General features: G+C 33.7%; 1 protein-coding gene across 3 annotated transcripts in view; it reads left to right on the top strand.

The window, feature by feature from the left end:
- The window catches only part of DLGAP2 (DLG associated protein 2), a 1,318,656-nt gene that overhangs the window by 231,635 nt on the left and 1,064,361 nt on the right, over window positions 1-22,660 (top strand). For all 3 annotated transcript variants that reach the window (XM_056813399.1, XM_001381443.4, XM_056813397.1), the window contains exon 2: window positions 9,321-9,375. In XM_056813399.1, coding sequence (XP_056669377.1) covers window positions 9,321-9,375 — 55 coding nt within the window. The remainder of the gene's footprint in view (window positions 1-9,320; window positions 9,376-22,660) is intronic.

Genomic DNA, 22,660 nt, shown 5'->3' on the forward strand with positions numbered 1-22,660 from the left:
GATATTGGGAGAGATGTTGGTTGTCTCTCGAACCGAGGATGACGATTGTCTTTGTGCGTTTTTGTGCACAAAGACACCTGTGCATGAAGATTTAAGTGGAAAAGTCGATGCACAGAGACAGTCCCACTCTCTCGGCGTTGGAAGCCTGGGTCCAGTGGCATGAAAAGTCATTACACCTGGAGACTTCCTCAGCTGCATTGGATGGCCGTGTTGTCTTTTGGGCTCCATCATGCCCTAAGCACTCCACAGTGCTTTGCTGCGTCGCCCTCTGAGCTGTTGAACCTTCTTATTGGTTTCTTCTGTCTATTTGGTCGAAGCAGTCTTCACATGCTGGGTGAGCAAAGCCCTGGTTCACCAGGGGTCGACGACCTGATGGCTACCCTCACAAGGTTTAGCCGGCCTGTCGAAGCCATTGCCTGGGGTGTGGCCACTGCCACATGCTAGCAGCTACTGGGAGCCACAAGTGAGAGCTGGGTGTCAGGTGAGGGTCAGAGGCTGGAGAGCTGCCCTAGAAGGGCACGACAAGCCCTTCATACCAGAGATATTACCCCTCCCTGAACACCCATACATCCCAGAGATGTAATGGAATTCTTAAGCTTTTGGAGTCTTAGGGTGGTGTAAGATGGGCCAGACACAAGCACAAATGACTATAATATATGTATGATATTACAAGATAAATGCATTTGGGAATACAAAAGTACAAACTATGTGAGGCAAGAGGGACGTGTTATTGAGAAAGGTGGAGAGGGATGTATTGTGGAAGAGGTGGTAGTGGAGCAAGTGGCATTGGTAGTATGGGAGAAAGATACTGTTTTGCATAATTGGAACAGGAAGAATTTCCATTTTGAGTTATGTGGATGGCCACACGAGTAAAGCTGAACCCTAAAACCACCATAAACAATTACCATGCTAATGTAATATACATTGCATTTAGAGTAATATCCACTCAGTTGTGACTTACATAAGCCCAAAACCCAGAACAGCATTTTGTTCTCAATTTCTGTCCTTAATAGATAGGTGTAAGGTGGGCCATTTTCATTGATGTTTTATGAATAGAAGAGTAAGTGATTAAGGAAGAAAATAAAGAAAATTAATCTGGCAAAGGTTGGTAGGATGGATTAGAATAGAGAGTGATGGGGGGGGGAAGGTAATAAAGAGGCTATTTTTCTCAGATGTGAAGTAAAAAGTTCCTGAGGTATCTGATAGTAACAATTCAGAGGAACCGATGGGAGAGAGATTAAAAGAAGGCTCAGTAGCCTCTAATAACTGACTGGGTGATAAGAGACATAGACAACAGACCAAGGCTTTAGTCAGTCAGTTACCAAACATTTATGAAGTGCTTTGTTATGTGCTAAATATTGTGTAAAATAAAGTTCCAATCATGCTACCTCTTTGCTATAAACTTCCTGTCTAAAGAAAGGAAAAAAGTGTCTCTATCCTCAAGGGTCATTATGTTCTAAAACAACAAAGAACTCTCTGAACAATGAAAAACTGTATTCAAATATAAGCATGCATAAATATACATAATATATATAAACACATTAACACATATGCATTTGTGGATATATAGATATATCTTGTACGTATATAGCTTGTTTTATTTATAGATGTATGCATGTGTATGTCTGAATCTATATCTATATAAAGTAAAAATAGGAAGCAATTTCAGTAGGGAAAGCATTAGCTTGGGGAGGCAGGGAGACTGGCTTCTTTCAGCGAGTGAGATTTGAATTGTCTTGAAAGAGAATAAGGAATCTATGGAAAAGGGAAAGCATTCCAAGCATGGGAAATGGCCATGGAAAGGCCCAGAATTGAGATGGCGTATCTAGTGGGAAGAATTGCAAGGAGGCCAAGTGTTGCTGAACTCTAGAGTTTATAGAATCAGAACATTGTACACAGTAATAGCAATATTTCTTGATAAACAGTTGCAAATGACTTAGTTATTCTGAGCAATACAGTCACCCAAGACAATCTCCCAGGACTCATGATGAAAGATACTATCTACCTCCAGAGAAAGAACTGATGGAGTTTAAATGTAGACTGAAATATACTATATTTTGCAAAGTTTGTTCTTTTTTTGTTCAAATTTTCTTTGGCAAAATGACTTATATAGGGAAATGTTTTACATAATTGCACTTACAAAAATTCTGTATCAGAGTGTTTACAAGGAAGGATGAGTGGAAGGAGAGAGAGAATTTGGAACTCAAAATATAAAAAGTTAAAAATTATTTTATATGGATTGTGGGTTAATAAAATATTAAAAGTAGGATTAATAGCTTTGGTGGTTTTCTGAGCCTTTTCCCAGGCTAGTCACTGACCGTTAATGTTAAGATGGCACTGAACTTTCACCTGTGGCTCTAAGAAGCTGTAGCATGTGCAGTGACCATGCCCTAGTAAATCATCTCTGTAGATGGGCTAAACAAAGTTGAGGATAACCGAGGGACCACAAAACCACTGGTGAGTGAGAGGGGTGCCTACCTCAAGCATTTGAAGATGTCCCCTAATGGAATTGGCAGATGAGAAAAATTTGTTTAAACAGCCATGAATGTGGCTGAAACAGTTGGTATGGAGTGATTAGAATGTGGATAGACATTGAAGATGTCAAGGTCATCCACTGCCTCCCATGCCATTACTAGTTATCCTGATATTTGTCTTGCCACTGGATTTTGATGACTGGAAGAAACAGTAAGACTGACAATTTTGTGTAACTGCTTTATTGGAATCCAATTCATATGTGAGTCAAGACATTATTATATTATGTTATGTCACTGGTCCTCTTTGAAAATGAAAAACAAACATCAACAATAACTCTTTTTCTCTGTTTCTCACTCCCTCTCTGTTTCTCTCTCTGAGTATGTGAGTCACATACTCAGCTGGTAGAATTCACCATATTATAGCTTAAACAAGCTTTGTGGATGGTTTGAAACTTATGAATTATTTCTGGCTTTCTTAAAATTTTTAATTTTTTTTTTCCTGTGGTTAACCATCGGTAACTGAATGAGCAGATACTGAATCAGCAAATAGAGCAGTCCTACTATATTGGACATATAAAGGCACTACCAGTCTTGAAATGGAATTTTTTGGTATTTACTGTAATATTGTACTTAATACTGATTAACTAGAAGGGAGTTGTTATCTTGACACAGAGAGGGGGCAATGGTTGTTCTTTTTAAAATATAGCTTCATGGGTTTATTTTTTAAATTTTATTTTATTTTCCCACAATTACATGTAAAAAAGTTTCTAAGTTTTTTTTCAAAGAACATCAAGTCTCAAATTCTCTCCCTCCAGTGGATGAGAGAATGGGAAAAAGTCTGCAGCACAGCTGAAGGAACAGGATCTGCAGAGCTGTCAATCAAAGAAAGCATTCTGTAATGGAATGGTGACTGGGAAAGACAGTTGAAGCAAGGAACAGCAAAACTGAGAGAGTTGTTCTATTGCTCTTGGGGCAAGAAGGAGTAAGGACTGAAAAGATCCTGCTCTCACTGATTTCTCCCTTCAAGATTCAAGTGACTAAAATCCTCAAACTTGTTAGCCATCTACCCAATTCAAAGACTCTATTCCACTATCCTTCAGCTTAGCAGTATTATAGGATTAGGGAAATCCAAACCCTGTCTCCCTTACCTTTCCCCTTCTCCTAAATAGAACCCCTTGGTTAAACTTATCAAAAGAGAGAGTTATTTGTCTGATATATCAAGATACTTCCTCAAAGCTGATTTCCAGTGATACCAGCTGAAGAACCAACTGATGGGTGAAGGGAGAAGGGAGGAAGGAAAGGGAGGGGGGAAAGGAGAGAGAGGAGGTTGGCTGATCTGATCTTTCCATCAACATAACCCTCAAGTTAATTCCCTAATACAATCCTTTCCCTTCTTCCTACCAACTCCATCCTTCCACATTAGAATTGTAAGCAATCTCATATTCATTTTACATGTGTAATCATGTAAAACATTTTTCCATATTAATCCTTTTGTGGAATGACAAAAAATTAAGAACCAAATAAAAAAAAGTTTGCTTTGGACTGGATTCAGATTTCATCAGTTCTTTTTCTGGAAGCCGATGACTTTTTTAAATCATAATTTCTTTGGGATTGTTTTGGATCATTCTTTTGCTGAAATAGTTGAGTTATTCGGAGTTGTATGTTGTACATTATACCTGTCACTATGTACAATATTCTTCTGGTTTTGTTTATTTCACTTCACTTCATGTAAATATTTATAGGATTTTCTGAGCTCTTCTTGTTTATCATGTCTTATGATACAATTGTATTCTATTACAATTATATACTATAACTTACTTAGCCATTCCCCAATTGATAGGAAACTTCTTATTTTCCAATTATTTACCACCATAAAAAGAGCTGCTTTAAACATTTTTGTATATAGAGTTCCTTCCTATTTTTTTCTCTGTGAGATAAAGATCAGGTGTGGTGTTGCTGGGTCAAAGGTCATGTAATGCTTTATTCACTTTGAGCATAGGTCCAAATTGCTCTTCAGAATGATTGAATCAGTTCAGAACTCCCACAACAGTACATTAGCATTTTAATTTTCCCATCTCCCCTCTAAGTTTTGTAATTTTCCTTTTCTGTCAATTTGATATGTGTGGGGTGGTGTCTTAGAGTTGATTTAATTTGAATTTCTTTAATTAATAGTAGTTTAGAGCATTTTTGCATGATTATAAAGAGCCTTAATTACTTTTTCTGAAAACTACCTGTTCATATCCTTTGAGCACTTATCAATTGGGGAATGACTTGTATTCTTAATTATTTAACTTAACTCCTTATGAATTTGAGAATGTGGTCTCTATTAGAAAGACTTGTACAAATGTTCTGCACCATTATGATTACTGTGTATTGATCTCCTTCCTATTTCCTCCTGATTAATTTCTGACCTCCATCCCCCCTGATTTTCTGCCAACTTGACCCCCATCTCTTATTTCTTTCCCCTCCTATAAGAAAGATTTCTTTAACTAATTGTCTATCTTCTTTCCTCATTGAGCCCATTCTGTTGAGAGTAAGGTTCACATGTTCCTCTCCCTACCTACCCTATCTCCACTGTAAAAGCTCTTTCATGCCTCATTTATATGTGATAATTTACCCCATTCTATTTAACTTCTCCCCTTCTCCCAATGCAGCCCTCTTCCTTAAGCTTTAATTTTATTTTTTATATCTCCTCATTATATTCACCTCACACCCTTGACCTCTATGTGTATCCCTGTTAACTACTCTAATAATGATAAAGTTCTTAGGAGTTACAAGAATCCTCTTCTCATGTGGGGATGCAAACAGAGGAAACGTATTAAATATTTTTTAATTTCTCTTTCCTGTTTACCTTTTTATCCTTTTCTTGATTCTTATATTTGAAAATCAAATTTTCCATTCAGTTCTGATCTTTTCATCTGGAATGTTTGAAAGTCCTTGATTTCATTGAATGCCCATTTATTCCCCTGCAGGATCAAGCTTAGTTTTGCTATGTAAATGATTCTTGGTGGAAGCCCAAGTTTCACTTCTCTCTGAAATATCATATTCCAGGTCCCTCAATTCTCTAATGTAGAAGCTGCTAACTCTTTTGTTATCCTGACTGTGGCTCCATGATATTTAAATTGTTTCTTTTTTGGCTGCTTGCATTATTTTCTCCTTGACCTGAGAGCTCTGGAATTTGGCTTTAATTGGGAGTTATTTTTTTGTTATCTTTTCCAGGAAGTGATTAGTGAATTCTTTCAATTTCTATTTTGTTCTCTGGTTCTAGAATATCACAGCAATTTTCCTCAATAACTCCTTGTAAGATGAGGTCTAAGCTTTATTTTTTGATCATGACTTTCAGTAGTACAGGAATTCTTAGATTATATTTCCTAGATTTATTTTCTAGGTCAGTTGTTTGTCCAGTGGAGTATCTCAAATTTTCTTTTCTTTTTCTTTCTTTTGATTTTCTTTGATTATTTCTCAATATATTCATGGAGTAATTAGCTTTCACTAGCTCAATTTTAATTTTTAAGACATGATTTTTTGAGGGATCATTTGTACATCCTTTTCCATTCGGCCAATTCTACTTTTTAAAAAGTCCTTTTCTGCAGTGAAATTTTATTCCTCTTTTTACCAATTGGCCTGTTTTACTTTTTAAGATATTCTTCTCTTTAGTGCATTTTTCTATATCTTCTTCCCTTTGGCCAATTCTGCTTTTTAAAAAGTTTCTCTCATTATTGTATTTTTGTGTATCTTTTAGCAATTGCCTTATTCTGCTTATTAAGGTATTTTCTTAGCATTTTTGTACCTGTTTTACCTAGCTGGTTGCTCTTTTTTTTCATGATTTTCCTGTTTCACTCTCATTTTTTTCACAGTTTTTCTTCTCTCTTTATTTATTTTTTAAAATTCCTTTTGTCTCCTCCATTAATTCTTTTTGAGCTTAAGAGCAATACGCAATTTTCTTATAGGCATTGGAGGTTGCAGTATTGACTTTGTTGTCTTCTTCTGAGTTTGTATTTTGGTTTTCCCGGTAACCAAAATGTCTTTTTAAGTTGAGTTTTTTTTTGTTGCTTGCTCATCATCTAGTCTTTTTTTTTTTGCTTTTAATTAAAAAAAAAAACTGTCAAAGTTGGGCCCTGTAACTATGGTGAAAGGAATACTGTTTCAAGCTTTAGATTGTGTGTGTGTGTGTGTGTGTGTGTGTGTGTGTGTGTGTGTGTGTGTGTGTGTTTGTCTCTCTGTGTGTAGCTGCTTTAAAAGCTGGCTCTGGGGTTCTATCATTTTTCAGTTCTTCCAAGGTGGTATGGTTTGAGGAAAGGTGCGTTTAATACTATCCTAGCCTGCACTCTGTTATGTGAGTAACCACAAGCATTCTTTTCTCCTTTGGAATTATGACCAGGGTCCTCTCTTCCCCTATGGCTATAAGCACTGTACTTCTTGGTTGTTCTTAAGAACAATTTGTAATTTACCATATTTCAAAATAAATCAGTGATTATAAAAATTATCTGATACTGGCTAAGAAATACAAAGGTAGATCAGTGGAACAGAACAGGCATACAACAAAGAACATCAAAACATTATAGTAATCTTCTATTTGACAAGATAAAAAAACAGCATTTTGGGTTATTAAATCATTATTTGGTAAAAATTGCCGGGATAACTAGAAGCTAGTTTGTTAGTAACTAGATATAGATCAATATCTTACACCTTTTATTAAGATAAGATCAAAATGAATACACAATCTAGACATAAAAGAAAATGTCATAAGTAAATTAGAACAGTGAATGTACCCATCAGATTTATGGATAGAAGAGGAATTTATGGGATAACAATAAATTAGGAGCATTGTAAATTATAAAATGTAAAATTGTGAGTACATTAAATTGAAAAGGGTTTGCACAAATAAAACAAATGCTTCCAAGATTAGAAGGAAATTTAAAAAAATGGGGGGAAGGTGAGGACTTCAGAGACAGTCTCTCAGATACAGGGCTTATATCTAAAATATATAGAAAACCTTGTTAAATTTATAAGAATAAGAGCCATCCCTCAACTGGTAAATGGGCAAAAGATATTAATAGATAATTTTCAGTTGAAGAAATCAAAGCTATATATAAGTATATGAAAATGTTTTAAATCAATACTAACTGGAGAAATGCAAACCAAAAACCCACTTGAGATATCACCTAACCCTCATCAAAATGACTAAAATAAAAAAAGAGCAAAATGACAAATGTTGGAAGGGATGTTGCAAAATGGGGACACTAACACACTTTTGGTGGAACTGTGAAATGATCCAACCATTTTGGATAAGAATTTGGAGTTATATCCACAGAGTTATAAAACTGTGTATATCCTTATACTAAGCACCAATATTTCTGTGTTTGTTTTCCAAGGAAATCACGGCAAGAGGAAAAGAACCCATATGTTCCAAAAAAATTATAGCAGCTCTCTTTGTGGTGGCAAAGAATTGGCGATTGAGAGGTTGCCTCTCAATTGGAGAATATCTAAATAAATGGTGGCATGATTGTGATGGAATACTACTGTATACTATGAACAATACTTATTTAAAAGAAAAGTTTGGAAAGAATTACCTGAAATGATGAAAGGTGAATGAGTAGCACTAGGAGAACATTATACACAGCCACAGAATTAATGCTGGAAGAATAAACTATGAATATTACCTTTTGAAAGTGACAGAAAGGCAAAATAGGAAAAATATAATTCATACATACATGTTGGTTTCCCTCATGTTATTTTCTATGAAGTGGGGAAGATGTGGAGGAGTGGGGATATTTTCAGACAAGATTTATTATATAGATATTAAGAAAAGTAATTTTAAAATAATGGATATTTGTTGTTTTACTTATATATAATCTTTTTCTTCATATATGGGAATGCTTGTTTTGTTCAGTTTTTTAAAATTTTGGAATAAATAAAAAGGAAAATTTTAATTATATTCACTTTAAAAAGTATTTATTTAATGTAAGATTTGTGTTGTTATATTGAAAGCAATTTGTCTAATACATCATCTTTTCAAGGGTGAAATCTGTCTTCTCTTTATTTGTTAGTATTCTTTCTCTTCACTCTGCATGGTATTCTGCAAACAACAGTAATGCTTTTGGCTAAAAAATGAGAAAAATAATTATTTGGTCTAGAATTGTGGATTCAGTATGATCACATACAATATTTCAGATTGGTTGTTTTAATTGATCATGAGAAGCACTGCAAGAAATTTTTTACAAAATATATTGATTATAACTTCTTGGGGGAAGAGTTTTTGAAAAAACCTTAAGTATCTATTAAATTCACATTTTCAAAACCTTGGAAATTAGAGTTTTTACCCTTACTTTTTATTATTAAATTGTATTTGGAAGTATCTGTACTTCCAAATTTTCTCTTGCTCAAATAATCCCTGATTTAGAAAAAAAAAAACCCAATAATCCCTTTTCATGAGAAGAATCAATAGATTCTAGCACATTGTTTAGGACACATTTTGATTTCCAATCTATAAAATTGTCTGCCTTTAAAAAAGTTATTTCAAAAATTGGTTCACTTACCATCCCATCAGAGTCTTCCATGGAGTTTACACATACTTCATTTCTGATCGGGATATACGTTAAACTGAGCCGTTATTTCAAAAAGAACACATAACCATGTATCCTTCTCTGATTAACCTTTTTGATGAAAAATGTATGTCATCCATTTTTCCTTGTACTGTTCAATTTGTTAGGCTGTTCTCAGTGTGATGACTTTGAGCAGCACTGAATGACCTTATTAGAGAAACAGTTTCAGCAGTTAATGAGATGCTTCTTTCCTCCCTAATGGTAACCACATGTATTGTTTTATTTATTTGTTTTCAAATAGGTTTTGCCTGGCATTCTGCAGAAGCATTGCTGTATCTTACCAGACAGGAATACAGGTAACCAAATTTCCATTTTTAAAATTGGAAACGTAGATTTCATTTTTTAGTTAAGAAATGTGATTTCATAAGTTATGCCTTGAGGATTTGTTGTCATTTTTAGAATTGTCCACCAAACTTGTGGAAAGTGGGGCAAATGCTCACCTTTACATGCAAGTTGAAATATGTTTTCAGACCAATTTTCATCTGGAGAAATAGATTTGCAGATTCTGTACTATTGTTGACTGTCTTTTCTTGAGGAAAACTGGTATTAGTCCTTGTTGTTACATTCATTCTCAAGACTTTTCTTTTTGCAATTAAAATGACTGATTCTGGTTAGCAGAGTTCAGCATGCCAGAAACTGCATTTGGAGTCTGTTTGCTATATGGGGTCTTATTTTTGATAGGCTAGGTAGGAAATGGATAGATGGTTTGTGCTTAAAGCCTTCTGGATTGCAATGAATAAAAGAACAGGATGGAAGGCTTGAGTCCAGAGATGGTATCACTGTGTAATTTCTCATGGTAGGTTTGAGGCATTTGGTTGGAAGTGGTAAGTGAGGTGCTTTGGGATATTTTCCAAGAAACCTGATGTTGAATACTTTTCTGAAAGGAAGTTTTGGAACATTGTGCTATTTTGTAATAAAAAAAATCAATCAACTTCACATCTGTTAATCCATAGCTCTTATTTATAAAATGTCTTCATCTGAATCTTACTATTATGCACAGGAGGAATCCACTTTCCCGGTCTAGTTATTTTTATTCTCAAAAAAATCTGAATTAGTAGAGTAGTAGATGGATTCATATTTGTTCTTTTTTCATCTTTGTCTTTATTCTTTTCCCTGGATAGAATGCTGTTAGAAAAATGAACAACAAATGTCTATAACACAGTTAAAACCTCAGTAATTTGGGGGTAATTTTGTCATGGGATAGTTGTAGAGGATTTTAGTTCCACTTTCATCATTTTAGATGAGTGTTATTGTTAATTGTAATAGTACTTTTTATTTTGGCTTGAATTTATGGTTTTTTTTTTCAGTTAAGAGAACTTCCAGTATATAGATTCCCTCCATTGATATAGATTGATCCTTCATCTGTGACTCATTTTCTAAAGCTTAAAGTTGCCCAATGTACTAAGAGAAGCTTTCTTTTGGTCACACAATTAGTGTATATCAGAAGTAGTATTTAGATCCAAGATGACTCAAAGGCTTGTCCTCTATCCATTATACCCAAATACAGTTTGGAATAATAGTATTAAATAAACTGACTTTTATTTGACAGAAGATAATATATGGGAGCAAAATTCTGCCAAATATAATTAACTAACTTCATCTGATATAATCCTTGGAATTTTCTTTGTACATGGTCAACAACCTTGTATCAAAGCCATGATACATGCTTGTCATTTAAAAATGATAATGTGTTGAATTCTTAGATTCCTGGAAATAGTTTAATCTCTGTGTTGAATCTTTTTCTATTGGAAAGAGATAATTTGTATTGCTGACTAAAATCAATGTCAGCTCAAAGATGAATTCAGTTGTTCTCATTTTCCCTATTTGCATGAATGGCTGCTGGGAATTTTAGAATTTTATTGCTAAAGAGAGCTTACTGATGAAGCTTGTTAAACATTTTAACAAAATGTATTTTTCCCTTTAAGTATATTTTAAAAATTCAATGGAAATTTCAATAGTCTTGCATTACTAAGAAATTAAGACTTTTGGCAAATTATATATGAATACAGAGTGACCTACTTTGGTTAACAAAATGGTAAATGAGTAAATCTGTATCATAGAGTTCCATGTGTTTTTCATTTAAGTTCCCATAGTCATAATGAAATAAATTGAAAATTTAATTCATGTTCTTCATGAATTGAATCAAAATAGTTTTCTAACATGTTATTGAAAGGAGTCTTCTTTGACTGTTAGATAATAATTTCAAGGTTATAATGAAAATATTGTAAAATTAAGCTGTTTTTTAATTTGCTTTTTCCTGGAATCTACCAAATGACTGACAGCTAAGGCCCAGAAGGCTGGCATTTAGTAACATTTAAGCATGAACAATGAGGGGAATTGCTAGTCAATTTTATTGAAAATGTTTATTTGCTGTAATGCTTTACTTTCAAGTCAGGTGAAAAAAAGACCTAAGGCTCTCACATTGGTTATGGAAATAGAAAAGTTGTTATTAAACAGAGGATGAAGAAAGAGCAGACTGGAATAATAACTGTAAAGTAGTAATTTGTTAAAAATTGAAAAATGAATATTGCCTGGCTGTTATATACATCAAAATGTGATCTTGGATGTATTAAGCTGTTAAATTATTCAGAAAATGATATTTGGAAAATATTTTGGGCACAGAGACATTATTTAACATTACTATGCATTTTAATCATGCACGTGAAATGTACATGAAGAAACATCTTTATTATATCACAATATGGTACAGGGATTTTGCTCCTTGGTAATTTATAAATGTGATTTCATATTGCTTCTAAGAATGACCAAGTTGCACATGAGAGAGTGGGATATCTTTCCTCTAATTATTACATTTTGAAACTTTTTTTTAGTAGAAGACAAAACTTACAAAAGACTTCTATTATTGATCAGTCAAATAACTGAAAACTTCTGATTTATCAGAAATAGGAAAATTATGGAGCTAGCAAAACTAAAAAAAAATGTCTCCTGGAAATTAAAATTGAAATGATCTTTATTATATCCTGAACCTTATGCATTCTAAAATTTCCCTATGATTCTAAGTTCATGCACATTAATTAGTGGTTTCATTTGTTTTGAGAAAGTTAAAATTTCAAATGATGCTTCAAGAGTCAAACAATCCATGTTATTATTCAGCTCATTATTTTTTATAGGAATGACAAAATGCAGATATTACTTCTATGGAAGGTCATATTTACTTGCTAAATACTTCAGAGAGGATTTGCTTTGTGCTGTTATTTTCCACCAGACATATGCAAAAATTATACTATGAATACAAATATTTACAAAAAATATTTTCTGTCTTCAAGTGCTTTTGTTCAACATACTAAATGTTGGAAGTGAAGTATGATAAATGACACATCAAACATTTCATGTGAAAGGATTTTCATTGGTTCCAGATAGGACTACTATTAAAAGACAAAGAAGTCTTCATTATTTCTAACATTCCTTTGGTTACTATGAATGGTTTTGGTGGTGAAGGTTTAGTGATACTCTTTGCAACATGCTAAATATTTGAATATACTTGTCTGAGATTTTCCTATAGTTTGAATATCAGGTTTTCTAGGAAAACATGGAAAAGTGTCTATGGCAAGAGCCAGAAAGGGAGAGAGACCATTTTTCTAATCTAGTAAAATGTCACACTTTTTTCCTTTACACATTTTATATTTTAGCCAAATTGTTGTATTTTGTGTTTTCTATAAGTGATAATTCATTTCCTTCTTTGTGCCTCTGCCCAAACTTTCTCCCATGTCTGGGATTCTCTTCCTTTTCACCTCTACTTCTTTCTAGCTCACTTCAAGTTCAGTTCAAGTGATACTTCTTATATGTGCCCCTTCCCAGTGTACCCAGTGATTAGTCCTCTCTCTATTCCTCTCTCTGAAATGATTGTGTTTTCTTTTAATATAGTTTGTGTTTGTTTGCCTATGCTCACATTTTCCCAAATAGAATTATAAATTACTTAAAGATAAAGATGGCTTTCTTTTTGTCTTTATATCCTCAGCACTTAGAACAGTGGTTATCTAAGCGTCACTTAGTAAGCATTTATTACATACTCTTGAATTAAAATAAATTGAAATCTCTAAGAAATTTCTATTACTATAGTTTTTCCCAACCTTCTACATGATTTCCAACTAGTTTCTTCTTCAGTTTCTTGCTTCCTTATTCTTTGTTTCTTCTGATTCTATAAGATCAAAGTTTTTCTTTGGGAAGACTTTACATAATAGAAATGCCAAATGTTTGGTATCTACTAGACCTACTCTGAAGTTCAGCACCATGTATGTTGTCTGGAATAACATTCTAAATAAAAGTATAAGATTCCTTTTCAAAATGAGTAAGTTATTGGCATCAATTTTGAGTGCAGGAGCCATTATTAGCCATCTTTTAGAGCTTTTAGTTCCCTTCAAATTTGGATTTTCTTCTTTTTGTTCCCAAACTTTGTTTGGGCTAAGTTCTCAATATGTAGGTTATCACTCTATGATGGAATACAATTGTGAGACCTTGACACTGACTTCAATAGCTTATGCCTCATTTCTCATGAATGGCTGATTACCTATATCTAAGTTTAGGTTGTCTTGTTCTTCTGGAGAAATCAAAGAATAATTTAGCATACCTTGCTGAGAGAGCAGTACCATTATTTCTTATATTAATTTTGACTTACTGATTTCATTGTAGTTTGTATTCATGTACCAGATATTGAAGGCCTTTCATGATCTATTGTCACTTTACTTTTAAGCCTTATCTTGTGTTAAACCACAATCAAGAAAAACTAGGCAATTCTTTCTCAAATATCTTTCATTTTCCCATTTCTATACTTTTCTTTCAACATTCCCAATGCCTGTAAACTCTTCTCTCTTTGAGTGTGTAATTTTTACCCCTTCTTAAAAAGAAACCACAACAGAGACCTTCCTAGAAGATATTTTTATGATTTTCACTGACAATAATTGCCTTCCCTTCACAGACTTCATACAGCACTTTGTTTTGTATCTTTTATAACCTCTATATTATGCATATTATAACCTTTTATAATCTATCATGTTATCTAGACTTGAGGCCATAGACTAAGTCTTGTGTTTAAATGTACTTCTTTTGTTGCATAGCACATTGCTTGTTGTAGAGTTGGTACTTAAAAATGTTTGGTTGAATAACTTGTCCAAATAATAGATTAATTCAAGGCTTCATGATCAGTAAATCCTTGATTTTATTTAGTTTTTTTAGAAGGTTTTTATCTGTCATTTGACTGGGTTTTTTTGTTTGGTAATTTCCTTCCATAAATCCTATTTGGCAGCTTGTCTGAAAATTATAGTCTCAAAGATTTATAGTCTTAGAGTCTATAGAAACTTGTAGTCTCTGAATATATATGCTCAAGATCACAGGTAGTTTGTGTTGGAGGCAAGATATAAGCCCACTTGTTCTTGTTTCCATGACTGGCATGTATAGCATTATAGAAAGTGTGATGGATTTAGAATCATATAATATGAAATCAAATTCCAACATATCTACTTACTACTCATATAATATAGGGCTAATTATTTAATTACTTTTGCCCTGTTTCCTTATTTATAAAATGATTGGAATAGATGTTTTCTTATAGCTCTAAGTCTATGATCCTTTGATTTATATGCCATGTTACTATTTAAAATAAAGCATTATTAGCATCCTATTTACACTACCTATAGGTATTCTGGGTTTGGTTATATTTCTGGACCAAAGCTGACTCATTTTTAGAAGCTATTACCATGAAATCATAACATTATAACACTTTTTCAAAAGTTTCTCTCACAGAAGCTATAGCTACTGTTAACGTAGCTTCAAGAGCCAAATAAAATGTTGCAGAAGTAGTAGCTTTAATTGTCATTTTGGAGAGACTATTGAGAATGGTGGATTGCTAGAAAAGAGACAATTTTCTGTTATTTGTTGAAGAGAAGCTAGCTAATATGGAAATGGAATGGTTTTGATCATTATTTTAAGAAGATGACAAAGAAAATTCTTGTGAAGAGACTTTTTTGGCATTATGATTAAAATGAACAATGAAACGATATCCAAGACTAAGAAAAACTCATTTGCAGTTGTAGTTAAAGTTAGAAGTATCTCAGACCTTTCTCATGACTACAGTATTGTAAATATTTGGTTTTGTGTTATGTTTGATTATTGTTTATAAATTGTGTAGTAATACAAATTAATTTGTAAATTCAATATTAAGCTAATCCTAGGAGATCATTAATTTTAACAAATATATAGAGTCATAAGTATAATTGCTTCTGGGCAAAGATGCTTCTCTAGCTCTAGTATTTAATAAATTAGGAAATGTTTTTGAGCTAACTTACTAATTAATAAGAAAGGTTGCAACTATATTAGATGATGAGAAAAAATAGGTAAACATAGTACTTAATTACCTTAGAATTTGGGATGGTAAGAATTAACATTATTAATGTTGAGGGATACAGTTGAGGGATAACCAACAAATGAGACTAACTGACCCTGTGTAAACCTTCTATAGCATCATAGCTATATAATTATAAATAACTTGTAATGATCACCTGACTTGATTTCTATATTTGTTTAGTACTCTTTACATTGCACTTTTCCATAGTTGAGCTTTCCATAAAGGCAGAACCATACTGATCATTTGAAGTCAGTGGCCCACATATCCAAGATGTACCTGGAAATTCTTCACCCTTTCCCTTAATAATGTATATTTTTATTTGCTTTGAAAGACTTTCATGACTCCGTTTACATAATTTCTTTCCTACCTTTATATAGAGAGGAATTAGTCTTTTTTATGCCTCTTTCCTCTCGGTCCTTTGGGGAAAACTTTTAATCTTGTAAGCCTTATGTCCCCATTTGAGTAATTTTATCCATTTTCTATAATTTAACATGTAGAGATTTTATGGTAGTAGATGGTAGGTAATATACTATTATTTTTCTTTTGTTGAAAATATGTAGAATTGGCTATTTTTTGAAGAGAATTTGGATAGGGAGATTATCAGGAAACCAGTTAGTTTTTGGCAGGCCTGGCTTTCTCACCCTGATTATCAATGCATTTTGCTTCAGACTTGAAGTGTCATTGGGGAAAATCAGGCTTAGGCTATTGTGAGCTTAATAAATTCTTTTACATTTAGATTACACAATTGGCTTGTGTTATGCCCCTGAGCTCAGTTGCCTCCAGCATTTTCCCATATCTATCAGGAGATGGCCTGTTCTACAGCCAAGGATAATTTAAAGTTTTAGTAATGAATTAGTATTAGAGGATGGCAGCCGTGGCCACACGTTGTTGTACAGACTTTTGATAGCCACTCAAAAATAAAATTCCAAACAGGTTAAGCTGACAATGATATGCAATTTAAAGATAAATTTTATTTCCACTTGCTAAGGAACATAATGTATATAAATGTAATAAATGTGTATTCTGAGGTAGGGAGGAAAAGAAAGGGCTGGACCTTTGATTTATTTAACATAGAAAATTCTAGGGGAGGGAAAAACCTTCTCTCTATGTAGATTCATATCTTCTCTGCAATAGAGTACCTAGGGAGGTGCTTAGAAAGCTGAGAGTTTAGGTGACTTGCCCCAGGTCACATAGCCAGTGCATGTCAAAAAGGTGATGTCTTGTACCCAAGTGTTCCTGACTTCTCTATCCAGCACTATTCAGTGTTGCCTCGTATTGAGAGGAAATGAAGTGAACATATTTTCCAGATGTTTGGGAATAGGAAAATATAACATTCACTGAAGAAACAGGATCAAAATCTAATGGTTGGAATGAAAGTCAGAAGATGTCTGGTCAAACCTGTATCTGAAAAAATATACTTTCTGCAATTCTACAATATACCAAAATGGTCCTTGAACACATAGAAGGACCTCTATTTAAAGGACCTCTTTTGGTTACTTCTATTTTGTCGGGAACGATTACTTCTTTCTTCTATGTCCTTTCTACAGTACAAGTATTCAAGGAATGTCCATCAACTATTTGGTTCAAAATAAAGCATATCATTTTTGTTAGTCTGTACAGAAGTTTGGATATACTTTCTTATTTTTTTCTAGGAAGAGAATTTACTTTGGACAATGTAGATTTTTTAGTATTATATTTGATTAAAAGCAACAAATTCTGCTTCAATTTTGGTTACAATATATTGAGCCATTTGACAAAGAGATTGGCTGTTTGGATATGAACAGTTGCTTGGGTGATTTGCACATTTTAATTCAGGAAAGGCAGATGGGACTTAATTGTTTAAATAGTAGGGATGACTGAGCTTAGGCATTTGAAATCCCCCAACGTTTCTTTTCATGCTGAAGGTTTTTGAAAGGCTTTTAATTTAGTGATGTACTAATGAACAAACCTATGTAGAAGTCCATTGCCTCTGCACCAAAAGTGACTGAAAGAGCAGTGACTAGCTGGGTTTGTCAGGGAGTGGTAGAAGAAGGGGGGGGGATAGTTTCAGAGAATTACAAAATGCTAGTTATTTACTTTCACTGCCACTATTGGCCCAAGAAGAGGCAGATAAGGAAACTACCTGTTGGCCATCCTTGTATCATAAGATCAGAGTTTTGGAGATGGTCTAATAGATAATTAAATCCAAGACCCTGGTCCCAGCCCTTTTTCAGTGGGGAAACAAGACCTGCCCTCCCATCTGGACAATTCAGCTATTTTGGCTTTTTGTTGTTCAATTGTTTCAGTTCTGCCCAACTCTTCTTGAGTCAATTTGGAGTTTTCTTGGCAAAGGCTCTGAAGCTGTTTGCTCTTTCTTTTTATAGGTCATTTTGTAGATGAGGAAACTGAGGCAAACAGGGTGAAGTGATATTGCCCAGGGCCACACAGCTAATAAATGTCTGAGGCCAGATTTGAACTCAGGAAGATTAGTTATCCTGACTCTAGGCCCAGAGTTCTATCCACCGAACCCTCTAACTGCCTCTATATGTTTATGTATAGATGTGTATAAATACATATATTCACATAAATATATATATATATATATATATACATATATATATATTCTATCAAAGCAAAAAGAAAGAGTTTGGGCAGTGATAAATAAGACCTTTTAGACTTCCAATATGAATAATTTTATTTCTTACTGAGAAATCTTCAAGATTTCCACCCTGAGTTTAGTTTTTGGATATTTAAGGATCACTAAGTGTGTCATTCAAGGGGAGTATGTAATAAATGTAAACAACTTAAGGAATAAATTAAAAAAGCTTTCTAAGGTACTCCTTAATTTGTTAGTAAACTAAGATCCCTTTTAGAGGAGTAATGTGCATTTTATCTGCTATAAGCTTCTAGACAGTACATCTAGTATATGTGATTTCTGCAGTGTGGGAACTCCTACCAAAAAAGAAAATACAACCTACATATAATTCATTAGCTATGTTTTAGAGGATTGCCTGAGTTTTGGAGATTGCAATAATGTTAATCAGGTAGTAAATATCAAAACCAGAATATAAACTCACCTCTTCCTATTTGCAATTCCTTTTAAAATACAGTCCACCCCACTACAACTGAAGTTTGTGATAATTGAAATAAAATTACTATATTCCTAACACAGGTCTATATTTAAATAAATTGCTTGGAATTGCATGGTGACCTTTGATACTGCATGGCCTTCCATCTTAGCTATTTGGAGAGTGGCTATTTGCTGCCTTTTCAGATTTTATAGATAGAATGTTGTAATTATTTACAAAGAACCATGAAACACACATTACAGTATATTTGTGTCAAGTTTTATCTTTCTGGGCTCCAAAGACTAACTAGAAGCCAATGCGTTATAGCTTGTTTATTCCTTTTCCTTTAACAAAAAACCATGATAATACCTGGTAAATAAAGTGACAATTTCTATAGATATTTGATCAGGGAAATGATTATGGCAATTTGTCTGGTTAGAATTCATAACTAAGGAAATATTGGTCTATCTTTTTATTTGCATTTTTCTTATAGTCTTTTAGAGAAAACAAATATTTGGTGTGAGAAAATCATGTGTGAAATGAAGAATGACCCATTTCCACTAAATAATTGAGAACTCAAAAATATTCAAATATTGCAAAAAAGATTAAGGTCTTTGCAATGAATGTTAACTTTATTTTGGTGGGGGAGTTTGACTCTATTAATGTATTAGTATTTGGTATTTGAATAATATAATTTATTTCATGTTTAATTCATTAGCAATGATAGACAGGCTCAGTAGTTTCATATTAGGAGTTAGTGATGAGAGGCCAATAATCCTTTATTAATGTCTTTTACCCATTATTGTGGTAAAACATTGGCATCCTCAGTCCATGCAGGGGTCTGTTACAGTTGATAAGAACAGCTTATTCTAAGCTCCAGAAAACAAAGCCTACATTACATAAGATAAGAGAGGTCTTAAGTTTTCTTTGCATTTTTAAGTTTCTCTCCTTCTTCCTAATATATTGGTGGAGGTGATATAAAACCAAGAAAAAGAACCTGAGCAAATAGCATCCTTTTGGGGTTCTCAGGGTTGAGCAATGCAAGAAAAAAGTCAAGACCTGGATTAGTAACAAAAATTATAACAACTCACATTTTAATAGCATTCTAAAGGTTTGTGGAAGATAGTTTTTCTATGAAAACCCTGTGAGATAGCATGAATTGTTGTATCATCAACCTCACTTGAACTGCAGCTGCCTATAGAACAGACTCAAGGTCCTGCCATATTTGGGATGAAGCATAATGGACTCAAAGGCCAGCTCTGTATGTATAGAGGAGTGGGGTAGGAAATCAAATTGAGGTGGTGTGGCAGGATGAAGATTGTCATCTGGGAGTAAAAGATTATAGAAAAAAGGAGGACAAAGGACAGAGGCTGGGTATAATTTTCAACACTGATGACATTTTTTGCTTGCTATCTTTGAATAATCATTCTTTAGCTATTGGTACATTAAGCAGGAAGCATGTCTGAAGAATATTTTTCACCATAGGAAGACACATCTAAATGGGATATGCCATCCCTAGAAAGTGTGAAGTACTTATGTTATAGATTAAATAGATAACTCAAAACATTACTCATAGTTTCCTTCTGAGGCCAACCCAGACGTGAACTGTGGTCATGTCCATGTAATGATGTCCTTCTCAAAGAACTGATGCTAAACTAGTCTATTTCATTTTCTCTGTTTCTCCTCTCCATAATAAGACTATTTAATTCTGACCATTTTATGGTTGGAATTTTTCCTTCACTTGAATTTTGTACTTGATCCTAGCAAATAAAATAATCTTTGCAGTTATCATTATTAACTTAAAGGACCAAATCATTGCTAACACTTAATGTGTGGTGAGTTTTGGGTGTATGTGTGAGTTACAAAGTTTATAAAGGAGTTTAGGTATGGAATCTGTCCTGAAGGAGTTTGTATTTTAGGTAGAGAGGAAAGAAGTAAAATTCTGAAAGGTCAAATAGCAATCCAGACTTAAATGACAGGCAATGAACAAAGACATTATAAAACAATATGTGTTCAATTGTCAATTGCAATTATTGCATGTACCATTTTTGTTGCTCAGTCATTTCATTTATGTCTAGCTATAACTCCAGTTGAGTTTTCTTGGCAAAGATACTCAAGTGGTTTGCCCTTTCCTTTCCCAGCACATTGTAGAGATGAGGAACCAATACAAACAAGGCTAAGTGACTTGCCAAGTATCACACAGCTAGTAAGTGTCTGAGGAATGATTTGAACTCAGGCAGATGAGTCGTCCTGATTTCAAATCCAGCACTTTATTGACCATCCCACTAATACTAGTCATTTAGCCAAATAGTATCAAGTATCTACTATGTAAGGTAGGTAGCTAATTTGATTTTTCTTTTAATTTATTGTTTAAGAGTATTTCCTTTTCAATGTATCAAAATTACCCATGAACTCCAAGATATTACAACTCTACTTCTGACAGATTAGATTATAAACTCTAAGATTCAGGAGTACTTTTTCATTCAATTTGTATCTTTCCCACTTCTTAGTCCAGAGAGTTCATTTATATTTGTTGAATGAATGACTAGTAAAAAAACTCAGAAGTCATTTTACCCATATAAATTTTCTTCTTTTTGGCTGAAATCATAATATTCTCAAATATGATAAAATAAAACTAAAGTTCCAAACAGACAAAATCTATTGACTCATTATCAGAATGATCTCTGAGTGAATGATTTGAAGAATACTTAAGAATTAGATGACATATAAGGAGAGAAGTGAGAGGGCTAGATTTGGCATCCAAAATATCTAGCTTCTAATCCTGCCAGTTACTAGTTCTGTGATTATAGGTATGGGGAAGTCTACATGTGGAATTTTCTCTAATTTGCTAAGTACAACCATAGTTCAGGCTAACACCTTTCAACCAGACTGCAATAATATTCTAATTGGCCATCATTCCTCCTTTTTCTCTTCCTTATACTATCTTCTATGTAGTCATCAAAATAATTTCTTAAACACAATCTGAACATGTGACCCCCTATGTCAGTATACTCTAGTGGTGGTCTATTCCTTTTTAGGATCAAATATAAACTCCCTTGTGCAGAGTTTAAAGCTTTTTACAATCTGATGTCTTTTTATCATTCCAGATTTATATTTCACTCCTCATTTTACATTTTCTGTAATGAAGGAAGGACACTAGCATTTATTATGTCATTACTATGAGGTCGCAACTCTGCTAAGTATTAGGGAATGTAAATGTAAGCAAAAAGACAGCCTCTGCCTTTATGGTGCATGTAGTTCATGATTTTGAAGTCCAGAGAAAGCAAAGAATAGAACCTGGAAGAGAATACATGTAGGCCTGTTTGGCCCTTTTTAGAAGAATTCGTGATTCCAAGAGGAACTTACTTATTGCAGAAGGGATTGGTCGAAGTTTGTGAAGGGATTTTCTCTGTTGAGCAAACTACAGGGAGAAAGGGGGCATTCTGAGGGAAGGTCTAGCATAAAAATGCAGGAGAGACATGATTTTGAAGTTCATAGAGTCAAGAACAATGTCAGGAATAAATTGTTCTAGCCAAACTCACCTTTTTGATATTCTTCACACATGATGCTCTAGGGTTTCTGTATCATCTTCCAAGCTTGGAATCCAGTTCCTTCTCATATCATATTTATTTTTGCTTATATTTGGTACACATCTTAGTAGGCACACACATAAGGTCTCATTCATAAAATTTAAGTCCTCTATCATTTTTATTTTTGTATCCCCATTGATTGGAATAAATGCTTAACAGAACCTAGCTTCATTGTTTGAAAAGCATTTGTCTACTTTGAGTTTCAATTCTTCAACTATGAAACAGAAAAATAATACCAATAGTACCTACCTTGTGGGTACTACGATGATAAATAAATGATAAATATGATTTGAATGATAAATAAATTATGCTCTGGGTCCATGATTTCACCAATTTGGGGAGCAGCAGTATGGGAAACTTTGTAAACTCCTTTACCTCATGCAGATCAGCAAATTACTAGAAACTTAGAATTCCTGGAAGCACAGATAGGATAAATGACTTACTTTGAGCACATACCCAGTTTGTTTCAGAGGCAAGGTGTTAATCTACTTTTTCTTTCCTCTAATATTGGCTCTTTATCCATTACTTCACATAAATATCAGTTATTATATATAAGCCTTGGTTTCTTCATCTGTAAACAGAG

This window comes from Monodelphis domestica, chromosome 1, assembly GCF_027887165.1.
Source record: "Monodelphis domestica isolate mMonDom1 chromosome 1, mMonDom1.pri, whole genome shotgun sequence".
Classification (NCBI taxonomy): domain Eukaryota; kingdom Metazoa; phylum Chordata; class Mammalia; order Didelphimorphia; family Didelphidae; genus Monodelphis; species Monodelphis domestica.